Source organism: Mauremys reevesii, linkage group 11, assembly GCF_016161935.1.
Source record: "Mauremys reevesii isolate NIE-2019 linkage group 11, ASM1616193v1, whole genome shotgun sequence".
NCBI classification, from domain to species: domain Eukaryota; kingdom Metazoa; phylum Chordata; order Testudines; family Geoemydidae; genus Mauremys; species Mauremys reevesii.
In genome coordinates this window covers 66,084,223-66,103,295 of record NC_052633.1, presented here as the reverse complement: position 1 = coordinate 66,103,295, position 19,073 = coordinate 66,084,223, and the positions used below count along the sequence as shown (strand labels likewise).

Below are 19,073 nucleotides of genomic sequence, written 5' to 3'. Positions count from 1 at the left end.
GCTACTGTAGTACAGCTATTCTCTGCTTTCCTTAGCTCATTGGAGGCCACGGGAAGCAGAGTGCAAGTTAGAGCAAACCCTTGCAGGGCCTAGAATAGAGAGTGTGCAAAGGTGGATAAAAGCCATATTTGGCCCTCACCCTTTCCATTCCTGTGCCAACAATTGAGGCTCTTATGTTTGTAAATAATATTAAGATTGGGGCACAAATAAATGCAAGACCTATCAGAATTGTAAGTTCTGGTTGAAACTTCACCCTCAAAAACAGTCGTGGTCAAAGTTGCCGGACTAAAGACATCTACCTATGTTAACAGTTGTTCCTAATACTTAATCCATTTTATCTAATCTTAATATCTTTATTTTAATTTATCCAAGGGAAAGTTAAAATGTGACTTGATCATGGTCTGGAAGTATCTACATGGAAAGAAAATTTCTGATAATGAAGGATTCTTTGATCTAGCAGACAACGAGATAATCTCCCATGGCTGGAAGCTGTAGGTAGTTAAATTCAGACTAGAAATAAAGCCCCCACCTTTTATTTTTAAAGAGAGGATAATTAAACACTGAAGCAACTTACCTTGAAACGTGATGGGCTCTCCATCAATTGAAATCTTTAAAACAATATTAGATGACTTCCTAAAAGATAGGCTCTTGTTCAGTCACAAGCCATGGGCTTGACATAGGAATTAATGAGTTAAATTCTATGGCCTGTGTTACACAGGAGATCAATCTTGATGAGCACAATGGTCCCTTTTGGCATTATATTCTATGTATTTGATACTAAGCAAGCCATTGTAAGCAAACCAGTGCATGTGCTTCAGTAGTCTTTGCTAACGGATGCCACAAATTTTCCTATTCTAAATACAGGCGGAAATTGTACTCTCCCCAGCAGCACTGTATGATACTTGTTGGTAGATGTTGAATTTTTAACACCTCTGATGACTCAATAACTTTCTAGTTTCTGAATGGTATAAATCATAGCTGAAAGAAAATTCAGTTAAAACAATTGACACCACTGTCCTAGGGATCCAACATGAACTACTGATCTTTATGAATTAGCAGGTAAGCAAAGTAAAAGGAAAGAATAAGGCATCCCCATATGGATCTGATTCATTCTTTCTGAAAATTGTGGTTTTATGTAAGCGTACGTTAGTTTTACGATGCCTCATGATAACACTCTGCTGTTAGATCTTTGCTAAGAAAGGGGAAGAGACTGCCACTTGGCAGAACGAGTTATAAAACATGGATTAATGAAATGCAGATTAGCTAAAGCTCCTTGGAACTTTCTTTTCTTATGTTTTTGCATGGCAGAGTGGAGCCCTGAACACTGACTGATGCCCCATGGCATTTCTGTACCTCAAGAAAGAAAGGAAGACAGAAAGACAGATTTTATGATAGTGCCCAGTAACCAGAAATGTGTTCTTTCAATTATGAAACATTCCCACACCTTTAAAAACATTCCCCCTCCTCTGCTGATTCATAGGATTGTTCAATTTTTGGCAGAGAACCTGTATGAGCAGAAGAAATAAAAACCAGTGAGAAAATTCCCTACATTTCCTACCATCTGGTCAATAGTCCTTGCTGTGATGCAGAAGACAGTGGAAGAGAGGAAGACAAAAGAATTCATGTTCAATTCTATAATTTTGAAGAGCAAAAATGTCTGCAATCTTTTAAAACAAATGGTTCAGCAGGGGATGGACAAACCAATATACTAATTAAATATCACTCAAAAGCACCACAATTACTGAGACAAATATGGCTGTAAACGTGGGAAATTGTCCAGATAACAAAAGTCACTAGAGCACTGGTTTATACTATCACAGTCACTGGAGCTTACTAACTGTAACTGAAGTTTCTTCGAGATGTGTTGTCCCTATCTGTATTCTACATGTGGGTGTGCACGCCCACCATGCATCTGAGTAAAGAAATTCTTCAAAGCAGTGTCCGTGGACCTGCAGGTAAGCAAGTTGACTGATTGATATAGAACTCAGAAGCAATCTTGAGGAGGAATTTGGGGTATAAATTAAGGGAGACCTTCTCTTTCTGAAATACTGTATAAAGAGTCTGCCATCATGGCTCCTAGCTCTTTGACCCTTCTGGCCAAAGTGATGGCCACTAAGACCACCACCTTCATGGACAGGTGGGTCACGGTACATGGTGCCATAAGTTCAAAGGGTGGACCTGAGAGTGTTGACAGGACAAGGTTAAGGTCCCATTGAGGCATAGATTTAATGACCAGTGGGAAGGTACTGATCAAGCCCTTCATAAATTGCATAGTAGCCAGATGTGTAAACACAGAACACAGGAGGAAGGCACTAATTGCTGCTAGGTGTACCCACAGCAAACTACGGGCCAGACCTGAAGTCTCTAAGGAGAGGAACTAGTCTAGAATAAACCAGAATGCCCCCCTACCAAGGGAATGTTGGTTGTGTTGTGCCCAGGCTGAAAAGTGCCACCATTTAGCCTGGTAGCAGGCTCTAGTAGAATCCTTTCTACCTTGGATAAGGATTTCCCGATCAGGGGTGGAGTATGAGTATTCTATTTCAGATGCCCATCCAAACACCAGGCCTGAGGTGGAGTGAGCCTGGGGTTGGGTGCTTGATTTTCCCTCCATCCTGGGTTAAGAGATCCTGAAATGGGCGGCTTCTGATAAATGGCATGTGGTCATCGTCTTGAAGCCCATAAGAGCTCCCCTAACACTCATGGGAAGCCCTGGAGGTGGACTCTTTGGGCTTCTGTGGTAAAGGCTCCGTTCCAAGGCTCGTGCCTGAAGGGGCACTGCTGGTCATTTGAGGCCAATATATGGTGGGTCTCTTGGGAATAAGGTCAGAGTGGGGCCTCAGAGCCTCCTCCATCAAGAACTTTTTTAGTTAGTGCTCTTGGACCTCTCTAGTTCTGGGTGGGAAGGATCAATAACTACTGTACTTTGCAGAGATGTGCACCTCACCCAGGCAGAACAGGCACCTTTGATGCTCATCACTGACAGAGAAGGAGCAAGGGCAGGAGATGCAATTTTTGAATCCCAAGACTCTGGGTGTAGTCTTGGGACCAGGGAAGATTTCCAGCAAATGGGGGCAGGGGAGAGAAACTATCCTATATTAACTATATAACATACTAACTATAACTACCAAGTTAAGAAATAAAAACTATTTACAGCAAGTCTCCATTACAGGTTATGCATGGAGAGAAGGAGGAGGTGATTCTGACTCAGGCCATGCAGTGGTAAGAAGGACCTGGAAAGGTGTTGACCCACACTGCTTCTTATACTCTTAGTCGGGAGCATGAGGGACACTATTGTGCATATGCTGGTCAATGGACACTGCTTTGAAGCATTTCTGGACGCAGGTGTATGGCATGCACGCATACCCTCGTTTGGAAAAAAGACATAGCAAGACCCGCACTTGAGGAACCAACAGACTTCATCCTCCTATACTAGAAGCTATGAGGCAGAACAAGGACATTAACCCCTCAGGAAACCATACCTTAAACCAAGTTATTTGAGGCTGTGGTCGTCCTGTTATTTTACAGGAGAATTTGCCTGTCTGGCCTTCACGCACGATGACTCTGTTGGGTTTCGTAGCAAACTTTGGTGGACTTTCTCCCCAGATGCTTGGCCTGTTCTCCACTGATGGAACAGAAAATCTGCCCCTGAAAAGGCAATGAACATCTTAGCTTAGCAGAGGAGTTGTAACCTTTTCTTCTGGTTAGGCACACTTTAGAAAGTATATCAGAACAGTGGTCTGCCAACTGTGAAATAGTGTAGATGTAACCAACATTGTGTTACAAAGGTACCAGCATAAGATGACAATTTTTGGCCAGAAGGACAAAATGTTCAGAAATCAGAAGCTGGCAATGTGTGGCCAATGTAAGGAACAAAATGCTGACTTGTGATAAGGAGACACCCAGCATAGGCCCACATGTTGGAGACCACTGCTCTCAACTTCTCATGCAACTGGACACTGTTCTTCTATGTGCCCTCATCCAACAAACACACAACAAGCACTCACACCTTTTTTTGACAATTCTGGTTGCTTATAACCATAGCTGGGCAAATAGTCACAATGTACAAAATATTCATTTAAATCAGTCCTTTTTTTCCAAATCTGTTAATTGTCTGCCAACAGATATAGATTTACCCATATTTGTTAGCTGTTCAGAATTATTCTTCAATTATTTCACCCGTCGATGAGTGTGATAATCACATAATCACTTGTGGTTATGAATGACATTCACTTTTCACCACTGTTCTAACGTATGTACTTAAAATTCACTATTTTAGTAAATGTTTCTGCCAGGAAATTCATTCACTAGAATGTTCACAAAGTGACCATGAAAATGGCACAATCAAAACAAAGCAAATGAGTTTAGAAGTTCAAATTAATGATAATTAATAGCTTTTAGCAGGATTGGCCCAGCTTTGCTTATACAGATGACATAGCTATGGAACAAAGTGCTTTGCTATGGAAGTGACACTTCAACACTGAGTGAGGTCAGTCACATAACCTTGAAATACAAAACAGCATTGTAAGCAAGACAAAATAAGTGCCATTTATGCCTGTTAATGTCAAAAGGAGCTATCTGAATACAGCCATGGTATAATCAAGCCACACATTAGCAGAAGATAGTGATTATTTTTAGCCTTGAATTTCCGGCAAACCAAACCATTTTGGGGGCATTGATTTTCCACACAGCATCTTACTCACGTGCAAATGAGATGTGTAAATACCTCCCTTTTTCTATAAGGTATCAGAACACTAATACAGACCTCACAGCCTCAGTTCAAGGAGCTGCCAAGATATGATGGTGGCCATATGGGCTACTCGAGGATTCTGAGCAAGACAAGACCATGATGGAGAGGATTTAAACAGAGAACAGGAATACTGAATTTTTTGGGGCAAAACTGGTGCCTTACCCTAAAGAGAAAGGCTAGTGCTTTGTAAAGAGGGTCACTCAGATAGTTCAGTCCCCAAATTTAGAAGGCATGCATGTGTGTGCACATGTGTGTATATCTATACATACATGTACACACAGGTGTATGTATATATACTGATACATCAAAAGAGAATATTAATTACCACTAGATTACTAGACGTACATACACACCCTTCCTAGGTTTTACAAAACCAAATACAAATAGCTATATTCATATTATTTTCTTTTTTAAAATAACTCAAGAGTATTTTGGATTTAAGTCTTTTCATAACTGAAAATTCTGAAAGCTCTAAACAGGAGTAAAACAAAGGAGCAAAGAAAACAGGAGGATGAACCTTTTAATAACTATTAAAATCCACTGGATTAGGTCAGCTCTTTAGAAAGACAGAGCTAAATAGCAATATGACTATCCTTCCTCAGTAGGACTATTTGGGATGTGCATATTCCCCTAGCATGTTTGCAATACATATAATAGCACAAAAGAACCTAAAAAACCGGTTATCTACCTTTTCATAAATGATGTTCTTCGAGATGTGTTGGCTCATGTCCATTCCATTCTAGGTGTATACATGTCCAAGTGCGTGGTCATGGGAAATTTTTGCCTTAGCAGTATCCATAGGGCTGGCTGTGGCATCCCCTTGAGTGCCGCGCTCATGCGTCGGTATATCAAGTGCTGCCAGCTCGATGCCCTCTCAGTTCCTTCTTGCAACTCCGACAGAGGGGCAGAAGGGTGGGTAATGGAATGGACATGAGCAACTCATCTTGAAGAACAACTGTTACAAAAAGGTAGGTAACTGTTTTTACTTCTTTGAATGCTTGCTCTTGTCGATTCCATTCTAGGTCACTCACAAGCAATGTCCATGGAGGCGGACTCAGAGTTCACAGACTTGCAGCTTGCAGCACTGCTCTGCCAAAGCCAGTGTCATCTCGAGCTTGTTGGGTAAGCACATAATGTGACATGAACATGTGGGGGCGGGGGCGGTCGGAGCTGCTTCCGTGCAGACTGCAGCATATGCATGCCCGGCGAGCAAAGGGTAGCCCGAGTGTCCTTCAACCCATGCAGCCTTGCATCAGTCTGCTCCAAAAAGAGTCCATTCCCATCGAATGGGAGGTCCTGGATAGAGGTCTGCATCTCTTGGGACAGGCTGGCAGTCTGAAGCCAGGAGTTGTACCTCATGACCACCGCCAAGGCGACCACCCTAGCTGCTGAGTCTGCCATGTCCCATGCCACCTGGAGAAAGCACCTAGCTGCCGTGATGCCCTCCTTCACCAGGGTGCCAAATTCATGGGCCAAACCCTGAGAGAGGGACTTGTTTAACTTACAGAGGGAGTCTGATAAGTTAAAATTGTACCTACAGAAGAGGGCCTGATGGATCACCACTCAGAATTGCAGGCTGGCTGTTAAATAAATTTTTCTCCCCAAAAGGTCCAGTCTTTTGGCCTCTTTATTTTTGGGAGTTGAACTGGTGTGCCCCTACTTATCCTTTTCGTTGGCTGCAGAGACAACCAGCAAGCCTGGAAGTGGGTGAGTATAAAGGTGCTCGAACCCTTTGGCTGGGACAAAGTGCTTCTTTTCGGCCCTTTTGGAGGTGGGATGGATGGATGATGGGGTTTGACAGAGGGCCTTGGCAATTTTCAGGACCCCTTCAAGCATTGGTAGTGCAACACGTGCCAGGGTAGAGGCTAATAGGACATCAAACAAGGTGTCCACCTGCTCGGCCATCTCCTCCACCTCTAGGCCCAAGTTCTCGGCCACCCATCGAAGCAGTACCTGGTGTTTTTTAAAATCGTCCAGGGGGAAGGCTCTCGAGGGTCCCGCAACCACCTCGTCTGGGGATGAGGACAATGACTGTACCACTAGGGGAGGCTCCAGGGCATCATCCCCCATGGGGAAGGTTTTTTTTGGGGTGGGCGCTGTCTCCTCTACCCCTACCTCTGAGTGGGTCTCATGCACCGACCCCAGTGCCGCTGGTGCCACCAGCCGTTGCTCTGAGCTGGCGGCAGATGAACGGTGCGAAAGGGGCGTAGTCATCACCAGCATGCCCCACACACTCCAATAGGGCCACTGCGTTGGCCACTGGCTGTACTGCCAAAGTGACATCATAGATGTTGACACGGTCTCAGGTGCTCAATCACGCTGGTGGGGTCTTGGTGAGGGTGCCCTTCCGTGCTGGAGGAATTCCCTTCCGATGACCATGGTGGGGCTGTCAACACCTATGTCTGCCTGCTGACCACTGCCTCCGGAGACCAGTGCCTGGAGTGGGAGGATCGGTGCCGGTATCAAGGGAACCAGTGCCAGGGCTGGGGGGGACCGGAAACACAATGGGGAGTGCTCTTACGGGGCAGGTCACCAAGATCTGTGCCAAGAGAATGACCCGCAGGAGGGTGAACAGTGCTGGTAGTACAGAGACCAGCGCCTCCCCCTAGGCGATCTTTGTTGAGATGGAGGGGATGGGGATCGCGGTGCTAGTGACTGATGGTGAGCCCCAGAGGATCTGGGCTGAGACACTGGATATCTGTGGCACGGAGATGGAGAGCGCTGCCTTATCTCGGAGGATCGGCAGCACTCCACTGCCCCCTGAGGGGTCTCAGCAGCTGGCTTGCTCTGACAGGGAGCCTTTGCTGCTTCCTACAGCGTATACGTTGCAAGTGGAGGCCTCTACTACTCTCACAGCACCAAGGGAACTTGGGAAGGTGTCGATGCCGCCTGAAGTTTGGGTCCCCTACTGCTCCTAGGGTGATGGATCCTTTAAGGGGCCAAGGGCCCCAACTGAAGAGGCATGTCCACATGGTTCCGGAGTGGCAGGGTGGCCCAAATTGGGTCCTTTGTCTGATGCACCATGGCCTTTCTTGCTCAGTACCAGGGAACCATGCTTCTTCATTTTCTTTCTGGGCACCAGCAATGGGGAGTAGTGCCGGGTGGAGCCTGGTGCCGAGGGTGCCCAGCACACCCAGGCTCTAGGCAGGTCTTAGCAGGATGGCTTGGAAGCCAGACAAAGGGCCACCTCCATGAGGAGAGCCCACAAACGAATATCCCGCTCTGAGTACTGGGGCGAAAATTTTTACAAATACGACACTTGTCCTTCACACACGATTCCCCCAATCCCTTGAGGCAGCTGCTGTGGGGAATCACTTACAGGCATAGGCCTGTTACAGTCTGCGCAGGCTTAAACCCAGAGACTGGGGCATGCCCCCCCTGGGGCGAAGTCCCCGCTGGGACTCTAACTTCTAACTACACTTAACAACTACTTAACACTAACTACTATAAGCAACTATTTACAAGGCCCTAAGGCTTGAAATCAGAAGAGACAAAACCGCTAGCCCTTGCTATACAAGGAAAGGCGCTCTGAGTAACCACCACCGGTGGTAAGAAGGAACTGAGAGGGCGTAGGGCTGGCAGCACCTGACATACCAACACATGAGAGCGGCACTCAAAGAGGCATCACAGCCAGCCGTACAGATACCACTAAGGCAAAAATCTCCAACGACCGGGCACGTGGGCGCGTGCACACCTAGAATGGAATTGACATGAGCAAGAACTCGAAGAAGAACTAGTCACTTTCACTTGCTTGACTAGTCTATTTTCATCACTGTAATCTGAGCGAAATCCAAAAAGTAAATAGATAGGATTCATAGCGAAAAGGGAAATTAAAATACTCAGTACTAATCATCTGTGTTCTGATCACTAACACTGGCAAGGGAAATTATTTTTGTTTGATCCTGGGGGGGGCCCATTTCCCCACTCAATCACAGTGGTGTGAATCAGGAACAAGCCAATTAAAGTCAATCGAGTTATAAAAGTGTAAAACTGCAGGTAATTGCAAGAAGAATCAGACCCAGAATTTTGAACCCCCAAACAACCATTTAATTATAAATGTTTGGTAAAGAGCACAGCCCATGCAGTGGAGAAATTGTCCTTTGTGCCAGCCTCAGCCCTGAAGTTATGTCTGCATACATTAGTCCATTATTGCTAGTGGTAGCAGTAATATGGGGCAAATCTTGATCAAACACACAGTTGGGTACTGGGGTGGGGGTGGGGGTGAGGGTGGGGGGAGGAAGGGGATCACCTTAAATATGGGAGAACACTTTTACAGTAGATTTCCCTTCTAAAATCTCAGTTTTTAATCAATATCTGCCATGGCTTTAAGGATAAATAGGCAGGTAATGCAGGTAGGAGTTTAGAATGCCAATGGGCAGGGATGGCAGGTGGGATGGTATTGCACTAAGGATACCATCACTGACAATAGGGTTGCCAGATGTCCCCGAACCCCTTCCCGCACCCCACCCCCCTGCCCGGAGTCCCCTCCCACACCTCAAACCCCTCATCCCCGGCCCCATCCCAAGCCTGCACCCCCAGTTGAGTCCTTACTCCCCCGCAGCCCAGCCCCCTGCCCCAGCCCGGAGCCCTCTCCCACACCCTGTACTCCTCATTTCTGGCCCCAGCCAGAGCCTGTACAACCCCCTGCTCCCCCAACCCTGCCCGGTGAAAGTGAGTGAGGGTGGGGGAGAACGAGCAACAGAGGAAGGGGGGATGGAGCGAGGGTGGGGCCTTGGAGAAGGGACAGGGCAGAGGTGTTCGGTTTTGTGTGATTAGAAAGCTGGCAACCTTATTTAAAAAGCACCCACACCTAATCCTCAAGCTATCAAAATCCTTCCATCGCCTCCTTAAGAAAAGCTCTCATCAACCAAGTGCTTTGGTTGTGGCCATGGGTAATATTACAGAAACACCATTTGGCCCATTAAACTGCTTAGTCTCAATGATCCCAACTCAAGACAGTTTCATGAGTGCCAACTGCAAAAGGGCTAGTGAGATGCATCTTTCCAGACCTCCTATAAATGGGAAAGAGTTCACATCCCTGGTGAACCCAGAGTAAACTGTGCTTGTCTACACATTGATTCCTATGGGTGTATTCTCCCGACTGGCATGGGACAGGACTAGCTGAAGCAGATTACTGCCATCCCTTCTCAACAGACAAATGTCAATCCTCTGCATATATTATTCTCATGGATTTATAGACAGAACAGCTCTCACTGTAGCACACTGATTTGGGCTTATCCTGGTTACTTGTTTACAGGCATTACGTGGGCACTCCGCCACAGAATCTGAGCATTTCACAATCACTAATGAGGTCGGCCTTCTAGCACCTTCGGGAATTAGGTTAGTAGTGTTACCCCATTTTACAAACAGGAAAACTATGGCACTGCAGTGTTTTCCACAAGGCCACACGGGAATAGAACCCAGATCTCCCAGCTCTCAGTCTTGTGCCTTAACAAGACCACCCCTTCCTCCATTATTCAAGCCTCTGATGTTGGAAGAGAATGCTGCCAAGGTCACAATGTGTATTTTTAATCTGATCAGGCTTTATTAGGGGCTAAGTGGAAATCAAACTCGTTTTAATTGGCCCTCAAAGTAAAACTGAGCAGTAATGTTAGACAGCAAAGTCACTTGAGGAAAAAAAATTCTCTAGTCTCTCCACAACCTTCACCACCAGACCTTGTGTTTTAAAGAACTCCATGGAGCCTAGAATTCTTACCCAAGGGTTTTGGCACTGGACGGCAGGCTGTATTTCTTCAAGGAGTTTCCTGTATGTTATAGAAAGACAACAAATTAGATGACTTATCATGGTTATTAGGTGCTACAGATACCAACATCTGTGTAAGTACTGTATTTCTTTCTCCTGCTTTCAAACAAGGATCAAGAAAATTAGAGGAGGAAGATACCTATGGTACAAGTTATTTTACCCACAATCTAACCAATGCAGTTGTATGCCCTTCAGTATAGGACTGTGTTTGGTTCAGACCTGTGTTAAATACTTAACTATTAACTAGATTTGGGTTCCAGCCAGAACTCCAATCTAATCATCCCTGAATATTAGGAATTTACAAACCCACTATCCACACTTTTGACTCAGGTCACAAAGACCCCGGTCTACTTATAACTAATATTGATTAATGATTAGAGAACATGACTTTCACCCACACTGTATTCCAGTGGAGAAGGCATCAAACTACATGTCCAACGTTCAAAGTCCTGGATTCTGTTCTCAACTCTGACACTGGCTTACTGGGTAATTTTGGGAAAATTACTTAAAAGGCCAGTTTTCAAAACTTAGGACTTAACAGCTAAATTCTTGGCTCAGTTTCCCCATCCATAAAATAGGGATAATTTCTTATTCACCTTTGCAGAACCATTTGAGATCACTGGATGAAACACTATTATAAAATCCAAGTATTATTAATAATCATTTTTCAGAGTGGCAGGGTTAGAGAGTCATATGAACAGGCTATTCTTTTATTCATGTATTTGTCCATGTCACCTTTTCTTTTCGGAGTGCTTCTTTTCAAGATAATATAACCCACCCTACAGTACTGACAAAAATATACACTGAGTACTTAGCACCATCTACTGGACAGACTAACAAAATAAACATTACTAGCTTTTTAACAGACAAAAATTGTCAATGAAACGGCAGATCAAGGGTGACAGTGAGAAAAACAACTATGGCAGCTGTCAAAAATGGAAGCTTCTTGAGATTTATAAGTATCTGCCATAGATCTCCTTTAAAACAAGTATACCAGATGGAATGGTACCAGTCAAAACTTCTGGGCAGGAAAGCTACATAGTGAATCAGTAATGTTTCTTTCAGACAACAACCAGTCCCCTATGCTTATCTTTGCTGGAAATAAACAGTTCTGTATTTTACATCAGTGGCGCATGGAGGATTATTAGAACAGAGACTTCTGTAGTTCCTAAACCCTAATGAGCTCAATCCTTGGGTGCTTTACTGCAAGGAAGTAAAAACAATAATGAATTCAGGACTGAATAGCCAATGTCAGGAAACTGATTTCAAACTCTGACCTTGTGCAACCTGTTGATTGCAACAAGTTAGAATCAGAAAAGGAAAGAATTTGCATAAAATGTTTCCAACAGAAAGTAATAATGATCATGCCAGATACATGCATATTTCAGTTTGCACGCTGGGGATTTCCATAAGAGGTCTTTGACCATGAATAGACAAACTTTTTTTTTTTTTTCCAGGAAAGAATCAAGTTGGGCAAGATATACCGTGGGAATTCAACAGGAAGCCAACAACCTGAAGGGCTTTGGTATTCACCAGAACCGTGAAAAGAGGCACATTGGCCAGCTTGCAAACAGAGAGTAGCACTGAAGTCAATTTCTAACACTTTTCTCCGCCTCTGTGTTACTGGAAGTTTTAAATTTAGCAGTGTAAGGCTTTGTCTACACTGCCAATTGAAGGGCAAAACTTTTGCTGTTCACAGGTGCTTAAAAAGCCCTCCCCCCCTCCAAAAGACAAAAGTTTTGCATCAGCAAGTGGCAGTGTAAACAGCTCATTGTCAGCAGAGGCGCTCTCCTGTCCACGTGAACCCCGCTCGTAGGGGGTAGAAGTATTTTGTTGGCAAAAGTGCTGACAAACAGCGTTTACACTGCCCGACTTTTAGCGACAAGTGTAAACAAAGCCTTAGATTATCTAATATGCAGATGTGCCTTTCTGAATTCCCATTTTGATCTTAGATGCTTCCCATGTGACACAGACATATGTGCAAACTGAACCATATATTGAGCATAGCTGGGAGATCCTCAAGAAATGCAGACTTTCACTTGTGATGCTACTGTGTTCTAAAAGCATCTGTAATTGGTGCCATCGCTGTATCTGACAGTCAGTTGCTATCTCCCTCAGAAATCTGTGGTTTCCATGGCTATTGGCCTAATCCTGAGAGGTGGCTTCCATGGAAGTTAACGGTGCCTTAGCAGCCCCCAAGATCAGGCCCTTTGTTTCCCAGACATTTCAAGGCATATGAAGCTAAAACAACACCTACCTTAGCACTTCACAAGCGCGCACGCACACACACACACACACACACAGTTAGAACTCCCCTGCTTCTGGGGAAAGAAGAAGGTGACAGACAAAAGATTACTGTTTCTATTGAGCAGGCTCCTGCCAGGTTCCAAAACAGTGGACAAGAGGGTGGCCAGATTTCCAGAAAAACTTGATTTCTGCAGCCAGAGGACTGAAGATTCCTGTGGTAGATTTCCCTAAAGGGATATTTTGCTATCAAACCCTTGCCCATGGAATTAAAACATTCATGAGGTCTTGCTTATACTTTTATTGGTATCAATTCAAAATCTTTACAAATGACAAGAGGAAACTTATGGGTCTGATACAACACCCAGTGAATCCAATGAACACTGGTTCAAGCCTTTAATACTTAACACAAACTTATTTCATACAGGACACTGATTAAGTGAGTTTTTTCTTGATCTGGATTTCCATTAAAAAAAAATCTAGAAAAATTCAAAATACAAGGTGCCATCTGTGATAAGTACATGTCAAACTGTCTTGTACATCCAACCTCATTAAATGCTACCGTACATTGCGGTAATAAAGCCATGCAATGATGTTCAAAGATTCCATTGTTTTAAATTCAAACCTCCCCTAACATTTTCAAAATGTCATACCAGGTTTTAGCAGCAAAACTCCTATTAATTGCCCTGGTATTCTTGTGGCTCATTTCCCATTCTGTACTGTTACAGCCCCCAAATATGGAGGCACCCAAGGTAAGTGGAAACACTTCTGAAGATTTGGGGCTATGTGACTTGCTCCTAGCATCAGAAAGAATGAGTGCCAGGTGGGATTAGAACTAAGAAATTCCTGGCCCCTAACCTTGTGCTAAGACCACTCTTCTCAATGAGAATGGTGATGGGGCTAATACCGAGTGCTACTTCTGCATTAGTGATCAACATTGTATATACAGGTTGGATCTTCACCCGTCAGTTTGATAATCTCATCTATCTTTCCCCCTTTAGAGGGTGTGTTTTATCATACCCATGATTATATTTAAGGAACAGAAGAGTAATATTCCTCTTACCTTCCACAGTTAGCTCCACTGTCACCTGGCGAACTCCACCATCATTTGCAGCCTCACAAGTGTATTTACCACCATTTTCCTCTTGCACATTTTTGATCACTAAGCTGAAAATCCCTCGAATGCTGCGGTCCACTACGTAATACTCTCCCTCTGTGATGGGAAGTCCATTTCTGTACCATGTGATCTGAGGTTCTGGATAGCCCCTGACCTAGAAAGATGGGTTGGGAAGAGGAGAGGAAGAAGAAAAACGTCACAAGTGATTTTATCAATAAGAAATGCAGGATATTGAGCAATACTGTGGAAAGTTCTTGAAGCAGTAACTGTTAAACACATAAAAAACTTTGCAAGCCAAATGGCAGAACCTAATGAAACAGAGAAACTACTGGACAAATCAAAATATTAAACTCATAATACTACTCAGGAAGATATCTATGCAGTGAAAGTTTTCCATTAGAACGATTTGCCTGCAGCAACATATTAAACTCACCATTGAGGAATTCTGAGGCCCAGGTTCCAAGTATATAGAAATTCAAAGGCAGAGCAACTACTGTACATTTAAGTATGCAGGGCCTTTAGGCCAAATTTTTCTAACAGGGTTGCCTGCAGTTTGGCTGTTACTGGAAATGGTATTTATGCACCCACATAAAAGGGACTTTATTTTCCAATGTGCTGAGCACCTATAGCTCCTATTGACATCAGCGGAAGCTATGGGTACTCAGTCCCTCTGCCAACTAACCCACTTTTATTTAGGTACCGAAAAAGAGAAATTAAGGGTCCACATTTGAAAACATGCCTTAACAGCCACTCAGATGTCTTGGTGGTAGGCACAGCACAGGACCCTAGAAAGATCAGATACCTCTCCCCCATACTATATTACAGGAGTAGGCAACCTATGGCACGGGTGCCGAAGGTGGAACATGAGCTGATTTTCAGTGGCACTCACACTGCCTGGGTCCTGGCCACCGGTCTAGGGGGCTCTGCATTTTAATTTAATTTTAAATGAAGCTTTTTAAATATTTTAAAAGCCTTGTTTACTTTACATACAACAGTAGTTTAGTTATATATTATAGACTTATAGAAAGAGACCTTCTAAAAATGTTAACATGTATTACTGGCAAGCGAAACCTTAAATCAGAGTGAATAAATGAAGATTCGGCACACCACTTCTGAAAGGTTGCCAATCCCTGCTATATTAAATGGATTCAGTCTATTAGAGAGCGAGCACAGACACGCATAATCGACTATAAAATGACAGTAGCAAGTTCATTGCAGAAGAGAACCATGTTAATTTTTTGAAAAGAAAGGAGAGGATGTGGGTAGCTCATCATCTGCTGCAGGTATTACTGATAGCTTCACATTTTGAGCCAGATTTTCAGCTGGCATAAATTGTCATAGCATCATCTACTTCAATTAAACCATTCACATCAGCTGAGGTTGTGGCCTTTTCACTCACAGAAGCAAGAAAAAAACCAAAAACCAGACATGCCCCTGATTTCCTCACATAATTAACTGTTCAGGCAATGGTTCTTCCCATACTTCATGAGAAGAGCCACCACTTTATGCCTTTGTATGTGTCAAGTCACACTAATGCAGCCAGCAAAGTAACTCGGCTACAACATTTTCACCCTCCTTCCCTAATCCCTAACTGATAATTTAGCTCCCATTTCCTTGATCAAACATATTGTCTTTGCCGTAAATTCTTAATAACTGAATGGATCAAGAAGAAATGCCTCATGCTGTGCTCCATCTCCTACTAAGGAGAAGGAATGCTACAATCTGCTCTATTTTATGGAAGTTGGGCTTCCTAGCAAGTTGCCAATTTAGCTGCCCAGCAAAATTTAGATGCTCTGTCTTTAGTTGTGCATAACTTAGTTTATTCAGATTCCTCCAACATTTTCTCCCTGCCTTGATTCAGCTGTCCGTTTCCTTTTCCTGTACCACTCACTCTCCTAGTTACAATTTTCAGCAGTACCACCCATACTCATTCCTTTGTTCTCTTCTTTCAAAACCAGCCCTTTAATTTTTAATCCAATCCCTCTTCACACCAGCTGGGTTTCTCTTCTGCTGGAGCCTAACATTCCGATCTGTAAGACTTTTTTTTAGAACCACAGCACTTACAGTAGTCAGAAGTCCTTTCCCTTCCATTAACTCCACAGGTCCTAGTTACTTTTGTTAGTGACATGGCAATCCACACTCCATCACATTAATTACTTAATATACAGTATGTCATTACAGGACATTTTATGTTTCCCACTGTAGGCAACATAATGAATGTGCTGGAGGAGCTTTCTATTTCCAATCTAAATATCTAAAGCTTTTCCCAAGCCCATCTTTACTTAAATAACATCAAGGTCCTTTGGTGAAAGTGTAACCCACACACCTCCTGGGTGTGGTGCTCTGTCCCATCTAGTGGCATTGAGACCACTTAGAGAGAGATTAATGAGTCTGCTCTACAGCCTTAGCTAAGAACCATATGGCTTTTAGCTCATGCAGTAGAGGCTCATGCACTAAGCTCCAAAGGTCCCAGGTTTAATCCTGCCCACCATCGACTGTGGTCTGTTGGTGTTACGAAGTGGGGGCTTGTCCTGGATTTCAACTGGAAAGTCTCTGAAGCTCAGGACCCGCTTCCTCAGTTAGGGGAAGTATGTAACCCACACACCTTCTGTATGTGGTTCTCTGTCCCATCTAGTGGCACTGAGACCACTTAGAAAGAGATTAATGAGTCTTAGCTAAGAGCCATGTGGCTTTTAGCTCATGCATTTAGCTCCAGAGATTCCAGGTTCTATCCCGCCCGCTGACGACCAGGGTCTGGTCGGTGTTACAAAAGCTCTTTGGAATTCTTCAGCAATGGGAGGCATTATTATAAATAAAAAGAGCCACTGAATCTCTTAACTCCATGTACTTATCCTCACAACCTCCCTGTAAGGTAGGGAAATGCTATTATCCCCATTTATGGATTTGGAACAGAGGCACAGAGAAGCTGGATGATGTGCCCGGAGACACACAGGATGTTTGCGGTGGAACAGGAATTGAACCCAGGTCTCTCACAGCTCAGACTAATACTATAAGCACTAGACTATCCATCCTCTCTCCATGTTGTTATGTGGCCATGCATTTCATAGAGCACAAGGTCCAACAACACACAGACTGTGCATCCACTATACTCGTTTATATTTCATGGTCAAAAAGATTACCACAGGGTCCTCAAGCTACAGGAACATTGGTGTGTTTTTATTTATTTTTAAACAAACAAATCTCTATCATAATTTAAAAGCTAAATAGGAAAGCTCACCCAGAGATGTTCATGTAGCAGAAGGGAAACATCTTCTACGCCACTGGTCCCCAAGCTGTGGGGCACTCCCCACTATGGGGCACAGAGGAACGTTTGGGGGGCTGCAGCAGGGCCTGGGCCAGCCCCCATGGGGGGCAGGGAGGGAGCACCACCCAGCTCCACTCTGCCCCCAACTCCACCATGGCCCCAACTGCAGCTTTGGCTCCCGGCCAGCACCACAGCCCCAGCCCTGCTCGCAGCCACGGCCCCTGCTCCGCTCCCAGGCCCAATCCCAGCCCCTTGCTGCAGCTCCTGACTGCAGCTCCCGGGGAGGCATGGACAGATTCCATTACTGGTAAGGAGGGAGCGGGGGGGAATGACAGAAAAAGCTTGGGGACCACTGTTCTACACAATGTTTGACACCTAAAACATCTGGATTCTGTAACCATGGTATTAGGAACGGTCAAAAATTTTCTGTCAAAACTGTTTTTCAATGGATTTTCTACAAAACACTCATCTTAAGAAGTGTCTGCTTCCATTGAAAGACCAAATGCACAAGAACTGAACAGTTCTCAGCCAAAACCAAAAGTTTGGTTTTGACTGATAACTGTTGATGATTCTGCACTGGTATAAAAGTGGCTTGAGCCACTGCAATTTATCCCAATCAGAACCTCTGAACACTAGTGCAATGCATCTGCCCCAAGGGTTTGTCCCAGGGCTGCTACATCTGTGCAAAAATCCTAGTGTAGACAGGCCCTAAATTCTCCACTGACTATGAAATTAAAGTGAATGCCCTTTCTCCCAATTTTTAATACATAATAAGATGTGGAATTTAGGAAAACTCTATCTTCAAAAATGTGTTATGATCGACTGTTAACTCTTTAGTCTTCATTGCCCCCCTGGGAAGAAGGTCTGATCTCCCCTGCGTGGATTAAGAATCTGAGCCACAGAGGGGTTGAGGGACATGAGCAAAGCCAATGGTAATTAGGGACAAAGTGTTAATTAGAATTGAATTTCGATGTTAGGCCACACACAGTAGGAGATATTAGGTTTCAGGAATTTTAGATGAAATAGAGTTTAAAATTATTGTTTTATACACACACGTTTAGGACCAAGAAGACTGTCATAAATATTCAGAAAGCAGCTATTTGAGTGGTATGCAGAAAGGAGGTTCTTTAATAGCTACTTCATTTTTTGGCCAGAATGGGCCAGATTCTAAGCTGGTGTAAATCAGCACAGCTCTACTGAAGTTACACTAGCTATGTCAATTTGCAGTTGCTGAGAATCCAGTCCATAAGCATAATTCATCTGCCTCACCTCACCCAAGACACATGCCTAAAACACACACACACACACACACACACACACACACACACACACAGAATGTATAGACTCGTAGATGCTAAAGATATAGGAAAAATATCACCCCATTTCCCTGCCAGTGCAAAATTGTTCCCTACAATATTTCTTCTAGTGTATGGTCCAGTTCAGCTTCAAATGGCCCATGCAATGGGCTTCCATTACTTCTTTTGGAGGCAACAATTACACCATTTAACAGATCTCTAACTGGAAGAATTTTCCTGAGATTTAGGCCATGTCTACATTTCCCAGCTTACAGCAGCACAGATATAAGAGCACTCCTGTAGCCACGTTATGCCAATGGGAGCGAGATCTCCTGTCGACAGAATAAAACCAGCTGAACCAGTGTCGCTGTGCACATGAGTGCTTATGCCAGCAACACTTACGTTGCTCAAGGTGTGCGTTTCTTTCACACCCCCAAGCAATAAAAGTTTTGCCAACCTAAGTGCTATAGTTGGCATGGCCTTAGTCTACATTTTTGCCTTTTTTTGTCATAGTATTCCCAACTCCAACTTGGACCACAGTAGATCATTCCTACTGTCAGGTAAGAGTTAAAATTTAGCTAACAGCTAAGACAAAGACCGCAGAACAACAGGAATGCTTCAGCAGCAAGGACACTGACAAC

General features: G+C 44.0%; 1 protein-coding gene across 7 annotated transcripts in view; it reads right to left on the bottom strand.

Annotated features, from left to right (window-relative positions):
• Positions 1 to 19,073, bottom strand: part of MYLK (myosin light chain kinase) — a 326,396-nt gene that overhangs the window by 157,420 nt on the left and 149,903 nt on the right. For all 7 annotated transcript variants that reach the window (XM_039495244.1, XM_039495239.1, XM_039495241.1 and 4 more), the window contains 3 exons: positions 13,819 to 14,026; positions 10,464 to 10,512; positions 3,480 to 3,645 (listed from right to left, as the gene is read on the bottom strand). In XM_039495244.1, coding sequence (XP_039351178.1) covers positions 3,480 to 3,645; positions 10,464 to 10,512; positions 13,819 to 14,026 — 423 coding nt within the window. The remainder of the gene's footprint in view (positions 1 to 3,479; positions 3,646 to 10,463; positions 10,513 to 13,818; positions 14,027 to 19,073) is intronic.